The 22863-nt window shown below is 43.2% G+C and overlaps 1 protein-coding gene across 2 annotated transcripts in view; it reads right to left on the reverse strand.

Annotated features, from left to right (window-relative positions):
- Nucleotides 1–22863, reverse strand: part of ccbe1 (collagen and calcium binding EGF domains 1) — a 117627-nt gene that overhangs the window by 35483 nt on the left and 59281 nt on the right. For both annotated transcript variants that reach the window (XM_014138844.2, XM_014138842.2), the window contains exons 3-5: nucleotides 8054–8106; nucleotides 5691–5825; nucleotides 4364–4501 (exon numbers count right to left, since the gene is read on the reverse strand). In XM_014138844.2, coding sequence (XP_013994319.1) covers nucleotides 4364–4501; nucleotides 5691–5825; nucleotides 8054–8106 — 326 coding nt within the window. The remainder of the gene's footprint in view (nucleotides 1–4363; nucleotides 4502–5690; nucleotides 5826–8053; nucleotides 8107–22863) is intronic.

The following is a 22863-nucleotide window of genomic DNA, read 5'->3' on the forward strand; positions in this document are numbered from 1 at the left end:
TTGGAGAAGTGAAGACTAGATGTATTATACTGCAGCAAGGCGGGTTGTGGATGAACTTCACAGCTAAAAGTGTGTGTGTGTTTGTATGTGTGTGTGTGTGTGTGTGTGTGTGCACGCGCGTGCCTAACTGTTCTCAGTAAGACACATAGTGTGAGTTTAATGTTAGATAAGCTCACAGGAACTAGAGGAAGTAGCAAATGTCCAACCCCTGATCGCTTCCTTTACTAACCTACTAAAAACCCTGCAGCAGCTCCTCTTTTCTGCTGTTTGTTTGAGGCGCATCTGGAAAATCAAACTAGAACAGGAGTGAAGGGGGCAGCTAGCGTTGGGAGAGAGACTCCTTCTGAAATAGGATCATGTGATCTATAATGGATGCCAGGTGTCTGTAGACTACTATGTCCCAAATGGCACCCTATTAACCTATACCCTACCCCCAAGCCATCCAATGGCACCCTATTCCCTATACCCTACCCCCAAGCCATCCAATGGCACCCCATTCCCTATACCCTACCCCCAAGCCATCCAATGGCACCCCATTCCCTATACCCTACCCCCAAGCCATCCAATGGCACCCTATTCCCTATACCCTACCCCCAAGCCATCCAATGGCACCCCATTCCCTATACCCTACCCCCAAGCCATCCAATGGCACCCCATTCCCTATACCCTACCCCCAAGCCATCCAATGGCACCCTATTCCCTATACCCTACCCCCAAGCCATCCAATGGCACCCCATTCCCTATACCCTACCCCCAAGCCATCCAATGGCACCCTATTCCCTATACCCTACCCCCAAGCCATCCAATGGCACCCTATTCCCTATACCCTACCCCCAAGCCATCCAATGGCACCCCATTCCCTATACCCTACCCCCAAGCCATCCAATGGCACCCCATTCCCTATACCCTACCCCCAAGCCATCCAATGGCACCCTATTCCCCTATACCCTACCCCCAAGCCATCCAATGGCACCCCATTCCCTATACCCTACCCCCAAGCCATCCAATGGCACCCCATTCCCTATACCCTACCCCCAAGCCATCCAATGGCACCCTATTCCCTATACCCTACCCCCAAGCCATCCAATGACACCCCATTCCCTATACCCTACCCCCAAGCCATCCAATGGCACCCCATTCCCTATACCCTACCCCCAAGCCATCCAATGGCACCCTATTCCCTATACCCTACCCCCAAGCCATCCAATGGCACCCCATTCCCTATACCCTACCCCCAAGCCATGCAATGGCACCCTATTCCCTATACCCTACCCCCAAGCCATCCAATGACACCCCATTCCCTATACCCTACCCCCAAGCCATCCAATGGCACCCCATTCCCTATACCCTACCCCCAAGCCATCCAATGGCACCCCATTCCCTATACCCTACCCCCAAGCCATCCAATGGCACCCTATTCCCTATACCCTACCCCCAAGCCATCCAATGGCACCCTATTCCCTATACCCTACCCCCAAGCCATCCAATGGCACCCTATTCCCTATACCCTACCCCCAAGCCATCCAATGGCACCCTATTCCCTATACCCTACCCCCAAGCCATCCAATGGCACCCTATTCCCTATACCCTACCCCCAAGCCATCCAATGGCACCCTATTCCCTATACCCTACCCCCAAGCCATCCAATGGCACCCCATTCCCTATACCCTACCCCCAAGCCATCCAATGGCACCCTATTCCCTATACCCTACCCCAAGCCATCCAATGGCACCCGATTCCCTATACCCTACCCCCAAGCCATCCAATGGCACCCCATTCCCTATACCCTACCCCCAAGCCATCCAATGGCACCCCATTCCCTATACCCTACCCCCAAGCCATCCAATGGCACCCTATTCCCTATACCCTACCCCCAAGCCATCCAATGGCACCCCATTCCCTATACCCTACCCCCAAGCCATCCAATGGCACCCTATTCCCTATACCCTACCCCCAAGCCATCCAATGGCACCCCATTCCCTATACCCTACCCCCAAGCCATCCAATGGCACCCCATTCCCCTATACCCTACCCCCAAGCCATCCAATGGCACCCTATTCCCTATACCCTACCCCCAAGCCATCCAATGGCACCCTATTCCCTATACCCTACCCCCAAGCCATCCAATGGCACCCTATTCCCTATACCCTACCCCCAAGCCATCCAATGGCACCCTATTCCCTATACCCTACCCCCAAGCCATCCAATGGCACCCTATTCCCTATACCCTACCCCCAAGCCATCCAATGGCACCCTATTCCCTATACCCTACCCCCAAGCCATCCAATGGCACCCTATTTCCTATACCCTACCCCCAAGCCATCCAATGGCACCCCATTCCCTATACCCTACTGGCTCTATGCACACTGACTAGACCCTATCTATCTACCCTACCTATCTAGACCCTATCTATCTACCCTACCTATCTAGACCCTATCTATCTACCCTACCTATCTAGACCCTATCTATCTACCCTACCTATCTAGACCCTATCTATCTACCCTACCTATCTAGACCCTATCTATCTACCCTACCTATCTAGACCCTATCTATCTACCCTACCTATCTAGACCCTATCTATGCACACTGACTAGACCCTATCTATCTACCCTACCTATCTAGACCCTATCTATGTACACTGACTAGACCCTATCTATCTACCCTACCTATCTAGACCCTATCTATGTACACTGACTAGACCCTATCTATCTACCCTACCTATCTAGACCCTATCCACACACTACACTGATACACATTACACTGACACTCACTAGACCCTATCTATCTACCCTACCTATCTAGACCCTATCTATCTACCCTACCTATCTAGACCCTATCTATGCACAATGACTAGACCCTATCTATCTACCCTACCTATCTAGACCCTATCTATCTACCCTACCTATCTAGACCCTATCCACACACTACACTGATACACATTACACTGACACTCACTAGACCCTATCTATCTACCCTACCTATCTAGACCCTATCTATCTACCCTACCTATCTAGACCCTATCTATGCACACTGACTAGACCCTATCTATCTACCCTACCTATCTAGACCCTATCTATCTACCCTACCTATCTAGACCCTATCTATGCACACTGACTAGACCCTATCTATCTACCCTACCTATCTAGACCCTATCTATGCACACTGACTAGACCCTATCTATCTACCCTACCTATCTAGACCCTATCTATCTACCCTACCTATCTAGACCCTATCTATGCACACTGACTAGACCCTATCCACACACTACACTGACACACACTAGACCCTATCCACACATTACACTGATACACATTACACTGACACTCACTAGACCCTATCTATCTACCCTACCTATCTAGACCCTATCTATGCACACTGACTAGACCCTATCCACACACTACACTGATACACACTAGACCCAATCCACACACTACACTGACACTCACTAGACCCTATCCACACACTACACTGATACACATTACACTGACACTCACTAGACCCTATCCACACACTACACTGACACTCACTAGACCCTATCCACACACTACACTGACACACATTACACTGACACACACTACACTGACACACACTACACTGACACACACTACACTGACACACACATATATCCTGATTGCCCAGTCAGTGTTTACCCCTACCCACACTGTATTACCTCAATCACATCAACTACTTGGTACCCCCACACATTGACTCAGCACCCGTACTCCTTGTATATAGCCATAAGAATTTCACTGCAAAGTTTACACCTGTTGTATTCAGCGGCATGTGACCAATAAAATGAGATTTGATTATGTAGTGTACTTCTGGGCCCTAGTCAAAAGTAGGGCACAATATATAGGGAATAGGGTTCCATAGGGCTCTGGTCTAAAGTAGTGCACTATATAGGGAATAGGGTGTCATTTGGGATGTAGCCTAGAGTCCTCTCCCGAGTGGCACAGCGGTCTCAGGCTCTGTATCTCAGTGCTAGAGGTGTCACTACAGACACCCTGGTTCGAATCCAGGCTCTATGACAACCGGCCGTGAATGGGAGTCCCATAGGGCGGCGCACAATTTGGTCGGTGTAGGCCTGTCATTGTAAATAATAATTTGTTCTTAACTGACTTGCCTAGTTAAATAAAGGTAAATATAAAAAATGAAATCACTGTCAGATGTGCCTTCAGGGCCTGTGTTCAGAAAGCATCTCAGAGTAGGAGTGCTGGTTTACGATCAGTTTCTCCTTTTAGATCATAATTAATCATTTTATATGGGCAGAGGAGACCTGATCCTAGAATAGCATTCCTACTCTGAGAGGGCCTGGAATGGAATAACCAGAAAAAATGTCGGCCAAAACAAATCTCCCCCTCACCTCTCTCCCCCTTGGTGCAGGTCTTCCCATCCTCTTCCAGGAAAAAGCCTTTCTCACACTCACACCTGTAGCTCCCTGGAGAGTTCAGACAGACCTGAGAGCACACCGTCACGTTGTTGTTGGCACACTCATCCATGTCTAGAGAGAGAAAGAGGAGAGAAAATGGGAGAGAGAAAGGTGGCGAGAGGGGGTGGTGGTGAGAGGGGGAGAGTGGTGGTGATAAAGGGGGAGAGAGAGAGAGGGGGAGAGAGAGGGGTTGGTTGCGAGAGAGGGGAAGAGAGAGGGGGTGGCGGTGAGAGAGGGAGAGGGGTGGCGGCGAGAAAGAGAGTGAGAGGGGTGGCGGCGAGAGAGGGGAGAGAGAGGGGGTGGTGGCGAGAGAGGGGGAGAGAGAGGGGGTGGCGGCGAGAAAGAGAGTGAGAGGGGTGGCGGCGAGAGAGGGGAGAGAGAGGGGGGTGGTGGCGAGAGAGGGGAGAGAGAGGGGTGGCGGCGAGAAAGAGAGTGAGAGGGGGTGGCGGCGAGAAAGAGAGTGAGAGGGGGTGGCGGCGAGAAAGAGAGAGAGAGAGGGTGGCGGTGAGAGAAGGAGAGAGCGAGAGAGAGAGGTGGTGGTGACAGGAGAGAGAGAGGGAGAGGGGGGTGGCGAGAGAGGGGGAAAGAAAAAGGGGGCGAGAGAGGGTAGAGAAAGAGAAAAAGAGGGGGGTGGTGAAGAGAGAGGAGAAAGAAAGAGAAAACACAAAGACGGGCTTGTTCAACTTGTATTCTTAATGCGGTCTATCATGAGAAGTGCCATTTCAAATAAAATGCAACGTGAGACTGCCAGTGTCCAAGCCTGGGAGAGAATGCTACTAAAATAACAACGCTGAAACAAAAAAGGACTTCAATGTGAAATATATTATGGAATATGTAGCCGACTATGTAGCCGACTATGTAGCCGACTATGTAGCCGACTATGTAGCCGAATATGTAGCCGACTATGTAGCCGACTATGTAGCCGACTATGTAGCCGACAATGTAGCTGAATAGTAGCTGAATATTTTGTTGAAAATGTAGCTGAATATTTTGTTGAAAATATAGCTGAATATTTTGTTGAAAATGTAGCTGAATTTTTTTTTGGACTATGTAGCTGAAAATGTTGCTGAATATTTTGTTGAAAGTGTAGCTGAATATGTAGCTGGAGAGGGTACAACACTTACTGGAGGCCATACCTGAGTAGTAGTACTTGGTCATGGTTATCTTTGCTCAGTGACTGTGTTAATACAGGGGTGTAGGACCAAAGAAATAGAGTTACTAGAATGTACATTTTATTTCTATGTGTGGGACCAGGTCTCACCCAGGCAGTATGGCTTCTCTCTGTTCCGGTGTCGCTCCCGGTCGTAGCGGTAACCAGGGTAACAGGTGCACACGACCCGTCCAAAGTGGTCCGTGCACTGTTGTTCACAGGGGGCGCCATCGCACACGTCATAATCTGTACACACACGTCATAATCTGTACACACACGCCATAATCTGTACACACACGCCATAATCTGTACACACACGCCATAATCTGTACACACACGCCATAATCTGTAGACACACATAGACGCTTCTATCAGAAACACAGCTAGGACTGGTATAGAGATACTCCTCCGTCTTACAAACACAGCTAGGACTGACTAACTGCACTATGACAGCACCTAACCTGGTCCCAGATCTGTTTGTGATGTCCAGGCATCTCCTACGGTTGGCATAAAACAACACAAAACAGATCTGGGACCAGGCTAGATGGCACCAGTTATGTATGAATAGAGCGATCAAACACAGGTCTGATTCCAGTTCCTGCTTTTAGCAGATGGTTTCATACTTATTACTTTTGTTTATGACACTGCACTTTGAAGTCATTGTCTCTCATATCTTAAAGCACATTAGTAATTGGAGGACCAATAAAGTTGAATAGAATTGAAGTCTCCAGTCACTGAATACTTAGTAAGATGAATGATGCCTTTCATAACAATATGATTATCATATGTCATGCTTGAAGAAAACGCTTTTACACACATTAAGACGGCACTTGCCAATGGACTCATTTTAACAGAACATGTGGTTTATCAAAATCCCACAGTAATGAAATAAGTGTACTTTAAATCCCACAGTAATGAAATAAGTGTACTTTAAATCCCACAGTAATGAAATAAGTGTACTTTAAATCCCACAGTAATGAAATAAGTGTACTTTAAAATCACTAAACACCTGGCATGCTTTCGTACGCTCTTTCAGAAAGGTTATAATAACAGAAAGGTTAAAATAACAGAAAGGTTATAATAACAGAAAGGTTAAAATAACAGAAAGGTTAAAATAACAGAAAGGTTATAATAACAGAAAGGTTATAATAACAGAAAGGTTATAATAACAGAAAGGTTATAATAACAGAAAGGTTAAAATAACAGAAAGGTTATAATAACAGAAAGGTTATAATAACAGAAAGGTTAAAATAACAGAAAGGTTATAATAACAGAAAGGTTATAATAACAGAAAGGTTATAATAACAGAAAGGTTATAATAACAGAAAGGTTATAATGACAGAAAGGTTATAATAACAGAAAGGTTATAATAACAGAAAGGTTATAATAACAGAAAGGTTATAATAACAGAAAGGTTAAAATAACAGAAAGGTTATAATAACAGAAAGGTTAAAATAACAGAAAGGTTAAAATAACAGAAAGGTTATAATAACAGAAAGGTTAAAATAACAGAAAGGTTAAAATAACAGAAAGGTTATAATAACAGAAAGGTTATAATAACAGAAAGGTTATAATAACAGAAAGGTCAAAATGACAGGAAGGTCAAAATGACAGAAAGGTTATAATAACAGGAAGGTCAAAATGACAGAAAGGTTATAATAACAGAAAGGTTATAATAACAGAAAGGTTATAATAACAGAAAGGTTATAATAACAGAAAGGTTAAAATAACAGAAAGGTTATAATAACAGAAAGGTTATAATAACAGAAAGGTTATAATAACAGAAAGGTTATAATAACAGAAAGGTTATAATAACAGAAAGGTTATAATAACAGAAAGGTTATAATAACAGAAAGGTTATAATAACAGAAAGGTTATAATAACAGAAAGGTTATAATAACAGAAAGGTTATAATAACAGAAAGGTTATAATAACAGAAAGGTTATAATAACAGAAAGGTTAAAATAACAGAAAGGTTATAATAACAGAAAGGTTATAATAACAGAAAGGTTATAATAACAGAAAGGTTATAATAACAGAAAGGTTATAATAACAGAAAGGTTAAAATAACAGAAAGGTTATAATAACAGAAAGGTTAAAATAACAGAAAGGTTATAATAACAGAAAGGTTATAATAACAGAAAGGTCAAAATGACAGCATATCAATCTAATGGTTTATGGGCTAAGCCAGAGACACAAACCTATGAACACCAGGGAATGCTTTCCAAAAATATCTAAGCAAACACACAAGAAAGACATAAATCTACATCCCAAATGGCACCCTATTCTCTACATAGTGCAGTACGGGGCTGGTCAAAAGCAGTGTACTATGTAGGGAATAGGGTGCCATAGGGCTCTGGCCAAAAGTAGTGTACTATGTAGGGAATAGGGTGCCATAGGGCTCTGGCCAAAAGTAGTGTACTATGTAGGGAATAGGGAGCCATTTGGGATGCAGATTGGGAACGGTTCCATACCTTCAGGAATGCACTGGCCCAGCACAAACTTAAACCCCTCACAACATTTCTTCCTGAAAAAGATCAAGCAAAGCACACAAAAAAAAAAGAGTCAAAAGACACGCCTTAAACAATTTTACAAAAGTTTTGTGACCCAGAATGATATTTGTGGTCAAATTAAAAATGGACAGTTGAAGCTCTCGTTCTACTCATAAATACAATTTGACATGCTCATAACGATTCCTAATGTTAAGTTGTGCTGTGGCTGTGTAGGTTGTTATAATATCATAAACATCTTCTCCTCAAGACTGAGCCGGATATCAGTGGATGCCAGCTATTTTACTATATACACCGGTGTTGATGCGCGGCCCAGTTTGGGTTTTTACTTTACCTTCAATAACGGTATTTCAATGTTTGGTTTGTTAACGGGAACGGAAACACTTCAAGAAGTTACGCTGAGGAAAGAGATTCAATCCACCAACCCTAAACACGTGCTTTGTAACATAGAAACATCTCTATTTTCAGTATTGTAATCTCGAACAACGTTTATTAGGGGCGGCAGGTAGCCTAGTGGTTAGAGAGTTGGGCCAGTAACTGAAAGGTTGCTAGATTGAATCCCCGAGCTGACAAGGTAAAAATCTGTCGTTCTGCCCCTGAACAAGGCAGTTAACCCACTGTTCCCCGGTAGGCCGTCATTGTAAATAAGAATTTGTTCTTAACTGACTTGCTTAGTTAAATAAAGGAAAAAAATTTAATAAAAATAGAGGTATGGGTAGCGCCATCTTGAATTGCCATAGTAACGACTGATGCCAATGGGTCATTAGTAGGAGTGAGTTTCGGTGCAGAGACTAAAAGTGAATTATGTCACCGTGAGGTAGCTCAACTGGACCGGAAAGGTTTCTCACAATTTTGACAGCTCTGTCATTGAGATCAGGACAACAATACTGAGGTACAATCACACCCTCACAGGACACGTACATAGATATACTGTACTAACCAGACATACGTACTAAATCAAATCATCAAATCAAATGTATTTATATAGCCCTTCGTACATCAGCTGATATCTCAAAGTGCTGTACAGAAACCCAGCCTAAAACCCCAAACAGCAAGCAATGCATGTGAAAGAAGCAGTAAAGGGCACAGGAGTGGAGCAAATGGAATGGCATCAAACACCAGGAAACCATGTGTTTGATGTATTTGATACCATTCCACTGATTCCGCTCCAGTCATTAACACGAGCCGTTTTCCCCAGTTAGTTCTTGTGGTAAAGGGACTCCTAGTCCATCACCCAGTAGCTCAGATTGTTAGTGTTATTTCCCCTTTGTTCCATGCTTTTAATTTGTTTCCATTCTGACGCTTCCTTTATTGGGCTATAGGCCTAGTGGAATGTTTTATGCTATAGGCCTAGTGGAATGTTTTATGCTATAGGCCTAGTGGAATGTTTTATGCTATAGGCCTAGTGGAATGTTTTAGGCTATAGGCCTAGTGGAATGTTTTAGGCTATAGGCCTAGTGGAATGTTTTAGGCTATAGGCCTAGTGGAATGTTTTATGCTATAGGCCTAGTGGAATGTTTTATGCTATAGGCCTAGTGGAATGTTTTAGGCTATAGGCCTAGTGGAATGTTTTATGCTATAGCCCTAGTGGAATGTTTTAGGCTATAGGCCTAGTGGAATGTTTTATGCTATAGGCCTAGTGGAATGTTTTATGCTATAGGCCTAGTGGAATGTTTTATGCTATAGGCCTAGTGGAATGTTTTATGCTATAGGCCTAGTGGAATGTTTTATGCTATAGGCCTAGTGGAATGTTTTATGCTATAGGCCTAGTGGAATGTTTTATGCTATAGGCCTAGTGGAATGTTTTATGCTATAGGCCTAGTGGAATGTTTTAGGCTATAGGCCTAGTGGAATGTTTTATGCTATAGGCCTAGTGGAATGTTTTAGGCTATAGGCCTAGTGGAATGTTTTAGGCTATAGGCCTAGTGGAATGTTTTAGGCTATAGGCCTAGTGGAATGTTTTAGGCTATAGGCCTAGTGGAATGTTTTATGCTATAGGCCTAGTGGAATGTTTTATGCTATAGGCCTAGTGGAATGTTTTATGCTATAGGCCTAGTGGAATGTTTTATGCTATAGGCCTAGTGGAATGTTTTAGGCTATAGGCCTAGTGGAATGTTTTAGGCTATAGGCCTAGTGGAATGTTTTATGCTATAGGCCTAGTGGAATGTTTTATGCTATAGGCCTAGTGGAATGTTTTATGCTATAGGCCTAGTGGAATGTTTTATGCTATAGGCCTAGTGGAATGTTTTATGCTATAGGCCTAGTGGAATGTTTTATGCTATAGGCCTAGTGGAATGTTTTAGGCTATAGGCCTAGTGGAATGTTTTAGGCTATAGGCCTAGTGGAATGTTTTATGCTATAGGCCTAGTGGAATGTTTTATGCTATAGGCCTAGTGGAATGTTTTAGGCTATAGGCCTAGTGGAATGTTTTATGCTATAGCCCTAGTGGAATGTTTTAGGCTATAGCCCTAGTGGAATGTTTTATGCTATAGGCCTAGTGGAATGTTTTATGCTATAGGCCTAGTGGAATGTTTTATGCTATAGGCCTAGTGGAATGTTTTAGGCTATAGGCCTAGTGGAATGTTTTAGGCTATAGGCCTAGTGGAATGTTTTAGGCTATAGGCCTAGTGGAATGTTTTATGCTATAGGCCTAGTGGAATGTTTTATGCTATAGGCCTAGTGGAATGTTTTATGCTATAGGCCTAGTGGAATGTTTTAGGCTATAGGCCTAGTGGAATGTTTTATGCTATAGGCCTAGTGGAATGTTTTAGGCTATAGGCCTAGTGGAATGTTTTATGCTATAGGCCTAGTGGAATGTTTTATGCTATAGGCCTAGTGGAATGTTTTATGCTATAGGCCTAGTGGAATGTGTTATGCTATAGGCCTAGTGGAATGTTTTAGGCTATAGGCCTAGTGGAATGTATTTAAAATATATATATTTCACCTTTATTTAACCAGGTAGGCTAGTTAAGAACAAGTTGTCATTTACAACTGCGACCTAGCCACGATAAAGCAAAGCAGTTCGACACATACAACAACACAGTTACACATGGAATAAACAAACATACAGTCAATAATACAGTAGAAAAAAGAAAAATCTATATACAGTGAGTGCAGGGGCGAAAATCTGATATCAACTTTGGGGGGGACAATTACATGACATTTTCTCAAGAGCAATTCCTGAGGGGGACACCAAAAGTAGTGCTGTAACACATAGCCTACATTGTAATATGGTAAATGTATATTGAGGAACCAAAGAAATAAGGTGTTTGCCGTACTCCTAACTACCGGTACCCAAAACTACACAACTATTCACAACAGCAATACCATTGCCTTTAACAAATCTTAGTTCAGTCACCAGTTTAAGTTGAGAGTGGGGGTATCCATGGCATTTTCCAATTATGTTCCTATTTTACAAGTAAAAAAAATGGAGAACCTTTCATAATGTTGACAAACAAAGACTCAACAAACTTACCTGAGACTCCCTGTCTCTGCCAGTCTGTCCCTGCATATCTGTCCCCAACTCTGCTGTCTGTGTGCAATCTGTTGCCTGCTCTGCCTAATGACATCATTGTGAAACATTTCCATTAGAATTTCATTTGTTTCTTATGAACATTTTATCAACTAGTCTTTGAGATATTAGGCTACTAGGGTTCTTACTTTGCGTTTTGGTGTACTGAAAAATACTCTGATGTCCGTCTTTTATTTTTCTGCCATTTTTCTACCTGGCTGGCTGGCTACACACACACACAGTGTGTTGGTTATTTACAGTAGGAGATGGGCTTCTATCATCTTATCTTTTATCATTCTATTTGGGCTTCGATCTAAAAGGTAGCTAGCAAATGTGAAACGGATTAAAATGACAAGAGTTGACAGCTGTATGAGTTCACCATTTACACAACATATGCTGCAACCTTTTGTAATTTTAATAGTTTGTTTCATATTGGCTGGCTTCCAACAATAGCTGAATTTGCAAAGCTTGCGAACACCAATTCAGTTTCAGTGGTGTTTGCTATAATCTTTGCTACCTGGGTTAAATCAGTTTATCGCTAACCTTATCACAGGGACTTTGAAGCACTAACTTACGTCATCTGCATGCTGATCTCGGAATAAATTGACCATAGCAAAGATTCCATCTTTGACGAGGCCACATAAATGGAATAGGTACTAGCTAGCTTAATAGTTAATATTTGCGCGCTAGCTGTGCATATTCAGCTAGTGTGTGTGCGCGATTGACTGGATTAACCTCACGTCAGTTACGTTCATTGAGTGCCTTTCAGACAGTGGCTACGACCCCTCTGTTACCTTGCCAGTGGATCAAACCATTGTGAGGAAAAGGGTGGGGGGGTCGCAATCTTTTGAAACTTAAAAACGTGCTGTTAAGTGTCTATAATCAGCACAATTGCTTTCATTGCGTATTATTAATATTATTTAAATTACATAGTTATGTTTCAGTGATATATTGGGGGGGACAAATCATATTTTTCCCAGGATGGGGGGGTCGTGTCCCCCCCGCCCCCCCCCGCGATTTTCCGCCCCTGAGTGAGTGCAAATGAGGTAAGATAAGGGAGGTAAGGCAATAAATAGGCCATGGTGGTGAAGTAATTACTATATAGGAATTAGACACTGGAATGGTAGATGTGCAGAAGATTAATGTGCAAGTAGAGATACTGGGGTGCAAAGGAGCAAGATAAATAAATAAATAGTCACTTGGCTCTGTCATATCCTCACATGGTCTCTCCTATCATTGCTACGCAGACGACACACAATTCATCTTCTCCTTTCCCCCTTCTGATAACCAGGTGGCGAATCGCATCTCTGCATGTCTGGAAGACATATCAGTGTGGATGACGGATCACCACCTCAAGCTGAACCTTGGCAAGACGGAGCTGCTCTTCCTCCCGGGGAAGGACTGCCCGTTCCATGATCTCGCCATCACGGTGGACAACTCCATTGTGTCCTCCTCCCAGAGTGCTAAGAGCCTTGGCGTGACCCTGGACAACACCCTGTCGTTCTCCACTAACATCAAGGCGGTGACCCGATCCTGTAGGTTCATGCTCTACAACATTTGCAGAGTACGACCCTGCCTCACACAGGAAGCGGCGCAGGTCCTAATCCAGGCACTTGTCATCTCCCGTCTGGATTACTGCAACTCGCTGTTGGCGGGGCTCCCTGCCTGTGCCATCAAACCCCTACAACTCATCCAGAACACCGCAGCCCGTCTGGTGTTCAACCTTCCCAAGTTCTCTCATGTCACCCCGCTCCTCCGCACACTCCACTGGCTTCCAGTTGAAGCTCGCCTCTGCTACAAGACCATGGTGCTTGCCTACGGAGCTGTGAGGGGAACGGCACCTCCGTACCTTCAGGCTCTGATCAGTCCCTACACCCAAAGAAGGGCACTGCGTTCATCCACCTCTGGCCTGCTCGCCTCCCTACCTCTGCGGAAGCACAGTTCCTGCTCAGCCCAGTCAAAACAGTTCGCTGCTCTGGCACCCCAATGGTGGAACAAGCTCCCTCACAACGCCAGGACAGCGGAGTCAATCACCACCTTCCGGAGACACCTGAAACCCCACCTCTTTAAGGAATACCTGGGATAGGATTAAGTAATCCTTCTAACTCCCCCACCCTCCCCCCCAAAAAGATATAGATGTACTATTGTAAAGTGGTTGTTCCACTGGATATCATAAGGTGAATGCACCAATTTGTAAGTCGCTCTGGATAAGAGCGTCTGCTAAATTACGTAAATGTAAATGTAAATAAATAAATACAGTATGAGGATGAGGTAGTTGGATGGGCTGTTTACAGATGGGCTATGAACAGGTGCAATGATCTGTGAGCTGCTCTGACAGCTGGTGCTTAAAGCTAGTGAGGGAGATATGGGTCTCCAGCTTCAGTGATTTTTGCAGTTCGTTCCAGTCATTGGCAGCAGAGAACTGGAAGGAAAGGCGGCCAAAGGAGGAATTGGCTTTCGGGGGTGACCAGTGAGATATACCTGCTGGAGTGCCTGCTATGGGCGGGTGCTGCTATGGTGACCAGTGAGCTGAGGTAAGGTGGGGCTTTACCTAGCAGAGATTTGTAGATGACCTGGAGCCAGTGGGTTTGGTGACGAATATGAAGCGATGGCCAGCCAACGAGAGCGTACAGGTCACAGTGGTGGGTAATATATGGGGCTTTGGTGACAAAACGGATGGCACTGTGATAAACTGCATCCAATTTGTTGAGTAGAGTGATGGAGGCTATTTTATAGATGACATCACCGAAGTCGAGGATCGGTAGGATGGTCAGTTTTACGAGGGTATGTTTGGCAGCATGAGTGAAGGATGCTTTGTTGCGAAATAGGAAGCCGATTCTAGATTTAATTTTGGATTGGAGATGGTTAATGTGAGTCTGGAAGGAGAGTTTACAGTCTAGCCAGACATCTAGGTATTTGTAGTTGTCCACATATTCTAAGTCAGAACCGTCCAGAGTAGTGATGCTGGACGGGCGGACAGGTATGGGCAGTGATCAGTTGAAGAGCATGCATTTAGTTTTACTTGTATTTAAGAGCATTTGGAGGCCACGGAAGGAGAGTTGTATGGCATTGAAGCTCGTTAGTTAACACAGTGTCCAAAGAAGGGCCAGAAGTATACAGAATGTTGTCTTCTGCGTAGAGGTGGATCAGAGAATCACCAGCAGCGAGAGCGACATCATTGATGTATACAGAGAAGTGTGTCGGCCCGAGAATTGAACACTGTGGCACCCCCATAGAGACTGCCAGAGGTCCGGACAACAGGCCCTCCGATTTGACACACTGCACTCTATCAGAGAAGTAGTTAGTGAACCAGGCGAGGCAATCATTTGAGAAACCAAGGCTGTTGAGTCTGCCAATAAGAATGTGGTGATTGACAGAGTCGAAAGCCTCGGCCAGATCGATGAATACGGCTGCACAGTAATGTCTCTTATCGATTGCGGTTATGATATCTTTTAGGACCTTGAGCGTGGCTGAGGTGCACCCATGACCAGCTCTGAAACCAGATTGCATAGCGGAGAAGGTACGGTGGGATTCGAAATGGTCGATAATCTGTTTGTTGACTTGGCTTTCGAAGACCTTAGAAAGGCATGGTAGGATAGATACAGGTCTGTACTAGGCTATAGGCCTAGTGGAATGTATTAGGCTATAGGCCTAGTGGAATGTATTAGGCTATAGGCCTAGGGGAATGTATTAGGCTATAGGCCTAGGGGAATGTATTAGGCTATAGGCCTAGGGGAATGTATTAGGCTATAGGCCCAGGGGAATGTATTAGGCTATAGGCCTAGGGGAATGTATTAGGCTATAGGCCTAGGGGAATGTATTAGGCTATAGGCCTAGTGGAGTGTGTGTAAGAAGAATTTGAGGTTGTAAAAGCCGATTGTTATTATATGTCTTATTATATTCTTATAAAATGTTGTAATTCCAGTTACATTTTCATTACAATATGATTGTTGTATACAATCTCATGGTTATGATAGCTTGCACTTTGTTTTCAGGTTTGAATGAAATAATGTATTCTCTTAACCTTATTCTTTCACTAAAGTTATTGTTGTATTCATATTATATTACTTGTGTATGTCTTTCCTTATCAAATTTAAGACAAAATAAAATGTATAATATTTTTGTACAAAACAAATAATATTGCCCTCATAATAGCCTCAATTCGTCAGGGCATGGAATTTACAAGGTGTCGAAAGCATTCCACAGGGATGCTGGCCAATGTTGATTCCAATGCTTCCCACAGTTATGCCAAGTTGGCTGGATGTTCTTTGGGTGGAGGACCATTCTTGATACACAAGGGAAACTGTTGAGTGTGAAAAACCCAGCAGTGTTGCAGTTCTTGACACGCTCAAACTGGTGCGCCTGGCACCTACTACCATACCCCGTTCAAAGGCACTTAAATCTGTTGTCCTGCCCATTCACTCAGAATGGCACACACACACAATCCATGTTTCAATTGTCTCAGGGCTTAAAAATCCTTCTTTAACCTGTCTCTTCATCTACAGTGATTGAAGGAGATTTAACAAGTGACATCAATATCAAATCAAAATGTATTTGTCACGTGCGCCGAATACAACAGGTGTAGACCTTACAGTGAAATGCTTACTTACAGGCTCTAACCAATAGGGCAAAAAATGTATTAGGTGAACAATAGGTAAGTAAAGAAATAAAACAACAGTAAAAAGACAGTGAAAAATAACATTAGCGAGGCTATATACAGTAGCGGGGCTATAAAAGTAGCAAGGCTACATACAGACACCGGTTAGTCAGGCTGATTGAGGTAGTATGCACATGTAGATATGGTTAAAGTGACTATGCATATATGATGAACAGAGAGTAGCAGTAGCATAAAAGAGGGGTTGGCGGGTGGTGGGTGGAGGGACACAATGCAGATAGCCCGGTTAGCCAATGTGCGGGAGCACTGGTTGGTCGGCCCAATTGAGGTAGTACGTACATGAATGTATAGTTAAGGGATCATAGCTTTCACCTGGATTCACCTGGTCAGTCTACGTCATGGAAAGAACAGGTGTTCCTATGGTTTTGTACACTTAGTGTATATGTTTAATATACTATCCAGATAAGAAAGTGTATGATCACAGAACATTCCATGGAATTCCAGGAAATTACCACCAGTCACTAAAATGGCTATAACTCATTCACAGTAAAAGGTTTTTGCTATTCTGATTTCAGATGATCAATCCTTAAAAAGGAAGAGTCAATATGCTCAATAACATGTTTCTCTTCATTATGAAGTTGTGTAAATGACAGTTTGGGGAAAAAAGCCAATAAAGACACATTTTCAGAGGTGATTTTGACTGATTACCATTTGATTGATGTGGTACTATTGCATTGATGTGGTACTTGAAAGGGCTGTTTGAAAGGGCTGTTTCTCAGCTTTCAAAATACAGTGCATTCGGAAAGTATTCAGACAACTTGACTTTTTCCACATTTTGTTACGTTACAGCCTTATTCTAAAATGTATTAAATTGTTTTTATTCCTCAATCAATCTACACACAATACCCCATAATGAAAAAGCAAAAACAGGTTTAGACAATTTTGCACATTAATTACAAATCAAAAACAAATCAAATATCACATTTATATAAGTATTCAGACCCTTTACTCAGCACTTTGTTGAAGCACCTTTGGCAGCGATTACAGCCTCAAATTCTTCTTGGGTACGATGCTATAAAGATTGGCACACCTGTATTTGGGGAGGTTCTCCCATTCTTCTATGCAGATCCTCTCAAGCTCTGTCAGGTTGGGCAACGTCGCTGCACAGCTATTTCCAGGTCTCTCCCGAGATGTTCGATCGGGTTCAAGTCCGGGCTCTGGCTGGGTCACTGAAGGACATTCAGAGAATCGTCCTGAAGCCACTCCAGCGTTGTCTTGGCTGTGTGCTTAGGGTCGTTGTCCTGTTGGAAGGTGAACCTTTCGCCCCAGTCTGAGGTCCTGAGGGCTCTGGAGCAGGTTTTCATCAAATATCTCTCTGTACTTTGCTTTGTTCATCTTTCCCTTGATCCTGACTAGTCTCCCAGTTCTTGCACCTGAAAAAACATCCCCACAGCATGATGCTGCCACCACCATGCTTTGCCGTAGGGATGATGCCAGAATTCCTCCAGACATGACGCTTGGCATTCAGGCCGAAGACTTCAATCTTGGTTTCAGCAGACCAGAGAATCTTGTTTCTCATGGTCTGAGAGTCCTTTATGTGCCTTTTGGCAAACTAAGTGGGCTGTCATGTGCTTTTTACTGAGGAGTGGCTTCTGTCTGGCAACTCTACCATAAAGGCCTGATTGGTGGAGTGCTGCAGAGAATGGTTGTCCTTCTGGAATGTTCTCCCATCTCCACAGAGGAACTCTGGAGCTCTGTCAGAGTGACCATCGGTTCTTGGTCATCTCCCTGACCAAGGCCCTTCTCCCCCGATTGCTCAGTTTGGCTGGGCGGCCAGCTCTAGGAAGCTCTAGTCTAGGTCTAGTCTCCATTTCAGAATGATGGAGGCCACTGCGTTCTTGGGAACCTTCAATACTGCAGAAATGTTTGGTACCCTTCTCCAGGTCTGTGCCTCGACACAATCCTGTCTCGGTGCTCTACGGACATTTCCTTCGACCTCATGGCTTGGTTTTTGCTCTGAGATGCACTGTCAACTGTGGGACTTTATATGACAGCTGTGTGCCTTTCCAAATCATGTCCAATCAAATGAATTTATTACAAGTGGACTCCAATCCAGTTGTAGAAACATCTCAAGGATGATCAATGGAAACAGGACGCGCTTGAGCTCAATTTCGAGTCTCATAGAAAAGGGTCTGAATAAAAAAGGTATTTCATTATGGGGTATTGTGTGTAGATTGATGAGGGAAAAAAAATATTTAATACATTTTAGAATAAGGCTCTAACGTAACAAAACGTGGAAAAAGACGAGGGGTCTGAATTACACTGTATGTATCATGTTTTCATATAGGTTTAACACCAGCAAAGAACACTCATTAATGTAGGCAGTTGTGGACCCAAATCAAATCAAATTGTATTAGTCACGTGAGCCGAATAAAACAGGTGTAGACCTTACAGTGAAATGCTTACTTACGAGCCCCTAACCAACAACACAGTTTAAAAAAAAATATGGATAAGAATAAGAAATTAAAGTAACAAGTAATTAAAGAGCAGCAGTAAAATAACAATAGCAAGACAGGGGGGTACCGTACAGAGTCAATGTGCGGGGGCACCGGATATTTGAGGTAATATGTACATGTAGGTAGAGTTAAAGTGACTATGCATTGATGATAACAACAGAGAGTAGCAGCGGTGAAAAAGAGGGGGAGAGGGAGGTGGGGGCAATGCAAATAGTCTGGGTGGCTGGAGTCTCTGACCGATTTTATTTAAGACTCATGTTAAAAGGAACCACCAGCTTTCATATGTTCTGAGCAAGGAACTTAAATGTTAGCTTTTTTACATGGCACATATTGCACTTTTACTTTCTTCTCCAACACTTTGTTTTTGCATTATTTAAACCAAATTGAACATGTTTCATTATTTATTTGAGACTAAATTGGATTTTATTGATGTATTATATTAAGTTAAAATAAGTGTTCATTCAGTATTGCTGTAATTGTCATTACTACAAATATATACATACATATGCACATACATACATACATACATACATACATACATACATACATACATACATACATACATACATACATACATACATACATACATACATACATACATACATACATACATACATACATGTCCTCCAATAATCGGTATCGGCGTTGAAAAAAATCATAAAATCGGTCGACCTCTACTCTGTAGTGCCTTGCGGTCGGAGGCCGAGCAGTTGCCATACCAGGCAGTAACGCAACCAGTCAGGATGCTCTCAATGATGCAGCTGTAGAACCTTTTGAGGATCTGAGGTCCCATGCCAAATCTTTTCAGTCTCCTGAGGGGGAATAGGTTTTGTCGTGCCCTCTTCACGACTGTCTTGGTGTGCTTGGACCATGGTAGTTTGTTGGTGATGTGGACACCAAGGAACTTGAAGCTCTCAACCTGCTCCACTGCAGCCCCGTCGATGAGAATGGGGGCGTGCTCGGTCCTCTTTTTCCTGTAGTCCACAATCATCTCCTTTGTCTTGATCACGTTGAGGGAGAGGTTGTTATGCTGGCACCGCACGGCCAGGTCTCTGACCTCCTCCCTATAGGCTGTCTCGTCGTTGAGCACGCACCCCTGAGGAGCCCCAGTGTTGAGGATCAGCGTGGCGGATGTGTTACCAACCCTTACAACCTGGGGGCGGCCCATCAGGAAGTCCAGTATCCAGTTGCAGAGGAAGGTGTTTAGTCCCAGGGTCCTCAGCTTATTGATGAGCTTTGAGAGCACTATGGTGTTGAACACTGAGCTGTAGTCAATGAATAGCATTCTCACATAGGTGTTCCTTTTGTCCAGGTGGGAAAGGGCTGTGTGGAGTGCAACAGATATTGCATCATCTATGGATCTGTTGGGGCGGTATGCAAAATGGAGTGGGTCTAAGGTTTCTGGGATAATGGTTTTATGTGAGCCATGATCAGCCTTTCAAAGCACTTCATGGCTACAGACGTGAGTGCAACGGGTCGGTAGTCATTTAGGCAGGTTACCTTAGTGTTCTTGGGCACAGGGCCTATGGTGGTCTTAAAACATGTTGGTGTTACAGTCTGGCACTGCGAATGTTGACCTGTTTAAGGGTTTTAAGCACATCGGCTACGGAGAGCATGATCACACAGTATTCCGGGAACAACTTGTGCTCTCATGCATGTTTCAGTGATATTTGCCCCAAAGCAAGCATAGAAGTAGTTTAGCTCGTCTGGAACGCTCGTTTCAATGGGCAGCTCTTGGCTGGGTTTCCCTTTGTAGTCTGTAATGGTTTGCAAGCCCTGCCACATCTGACGAGCATAAGAGCTGGTGTAGTACAATTCGATCTTAGTCCTGTATTGATGCTTTGCCTGTTTGATGGTTCGTTGGAGGGCATAGTGGGATTTCTTATAAGCTTCCGGGTTAGAGTCCTGCTCCTTGAAAGCGGCAGCTCTAGCCTTTAGCTCAGTGCAGACGTTGCCTGTAATCCATGGCTGCTGGTTGGGGTATGTACGTACGGTCACTGTGAGGACGACGTCATCAATGCACTTATTGATGAAGGCAATGACTTAATGTCATACTTGAGTAAAAGTATAGATACTTAATAGAAAGTTTCTCAAGTTTAAGTCACCCAGTAAAATACTACTTGAGTAAGTCTAAAAGTTTTTGCTTTAAATATACCGGAGTATCAATAGTAAATGTAATTGCTAAAATATACCTAAGTATCAAAAGTAAATTCCTTATATTAAGCAAAGCAGGCAGCTACATTTTCTTGTTTTTAAAATCTACGTATAGCCAGGGGCACACTCCAACGCTCAGATATTATTTACAAAAGATGCATTTGTGTTTAGTGAATCCGCTAGACCATAGGCAGTAGGGATGACCACGTGTTATCTTGATAAGTGAGTGAATTTCACAATTTTTCTGTCCTGCTAAGCATTCAAAATGTAACAAGGGAAAATGTATGGAGTAAAACGTACAATATTTTCTATAGGAATGTAGTGAAGTAAAAGTAGTCCAAAATATAAATTGTAAAGTAAAGTACAGATACCCAAAAATACTAATTATTACACCACTGGGCAGAGGCCATGGTCTATGGTCTCAGTAAACTCAGGAATTCCAAAACTCTCCTACTGATGCAACAATGCATGTGATATGCAAATCCAGCACATGTAATGTCCATTTTTATAGTTGATTACGTTCGCTACATGAGTAATTTTCCTCCCTCTCCTCCTGTTGCATGATGCTCCCCGCACAAAGCCCTGACCTCTGTCACTCAAGGAGAGCATGTTGTTGCTCGACCATGGAGTAATGAGAGCACTTCACTTGCCGTTCACTCTGGCGTCTGCATGGTCAGATAGCACTGTTTAATTACACTATTGATTTGTGTATCTTACGGTTTGCAAATTACAATGTGCAATTTTGTATTTTCTTAGCAAGTTGTGGCTAAAATAAATTGTGTTAGCCGCTAATGCTAATAGCTAGTTAGCTAGCTAAATGTACTATCTTAGCTAGCTAACACAGCCTGGGACCAGTGCTAGTGTAGGCTTATATAAGTATATTATTTGTGCAACGGTATCTTATAAAAGAGATGAGAATGGAGAAAGCCCCATTGAAATCACGTATAATTTTAAACTCTTGATTTTTGAACTACTCATAAAGCATATTTAGAACTTTTATTAGTCAAAAACATAACATACTGTCAAATACAATCATACTGCCAAAAAGGCAGATTTCTGTGCTTTCTCTGGCCTGTTGTGTAGCACTAGGCTCAGATCAGAGGGAGTAACCCATTGAATTACAGTCAGTCTTCTGCAACTCCTGATAGAGAGCCGCAACTGCTATAGTGAATACTTTGACCCTCAAATCCTCCACTTTACACAGTTGTAAATGATTCACCACAACACAAAGAGATTTGTGAGTTACTGGAAGATTATGGAAATGAAGTATAAATATTACTGTTGAATACAATGTAGAAACGGTATTATACATTACAGATTGTTTATATTAAGACGAGGCTTGGGGTTCTATCTTCTAATATCCTTTAAAACCATATGAATCACTCCCACAGCACCTCATCACATTGGCCTAGCATAAAGCCTAAGACACCTAACACCAACGTGATGCTGAGGCTGAGGACAGTGAACTATAATGAAATGGTGGACGGGAGGTAGGATGTATTTTTATAGACAATGTTCTCCCATCCCCTCCTCCTCTCCCACAAGGAGCTAATACCAACACAGACCAACACAGATCTGCTACAGAGGCCTTGCTATGGTGACCTGCTGTATCTCACACTGCCACGGCTCAAATCTAAGCAACAACACAAATGGGGTTCGGCATAGAATGCACTATTACACGTTATCAGCATGTGTTATGTGCTATAGGCCAGCCTGGCAAAATTAAATAGACGTTTGCTATTTTCTGTACGTTTTTGTACCTCCATTAAGGATGATATGTTACATTTTGATACAAATGGAATAACGGTCTGGTTACTTAAGACCGAAACTAAAGTGTGGAGGTTGGTTGGGGAGGATGGTTGTGTGTTCGAGTTTGATTTATATTTGGATCTCTTTTAGTCCTCATTTGGACTAAATCTTTCAAGAGTCCTTAAACATTAAAATACAATTTATAATATGAACACATTTTCACATATAA

The sequence above is a fragment of the Salmo salar genome, chromosome ssa13 (assembly GCF_905237065.1).
Source record: "Salmo salar chromosome ssa13, Ssal_v3.1, whole genome shotgun sequence".
NCBI classification, from domain to species: domain Eukaryota; kingdom Metazoa; phylum Chordata; class Actinopteri; order Salmoniformes; family Salmonidae; genus Salmo; species Salmo salar.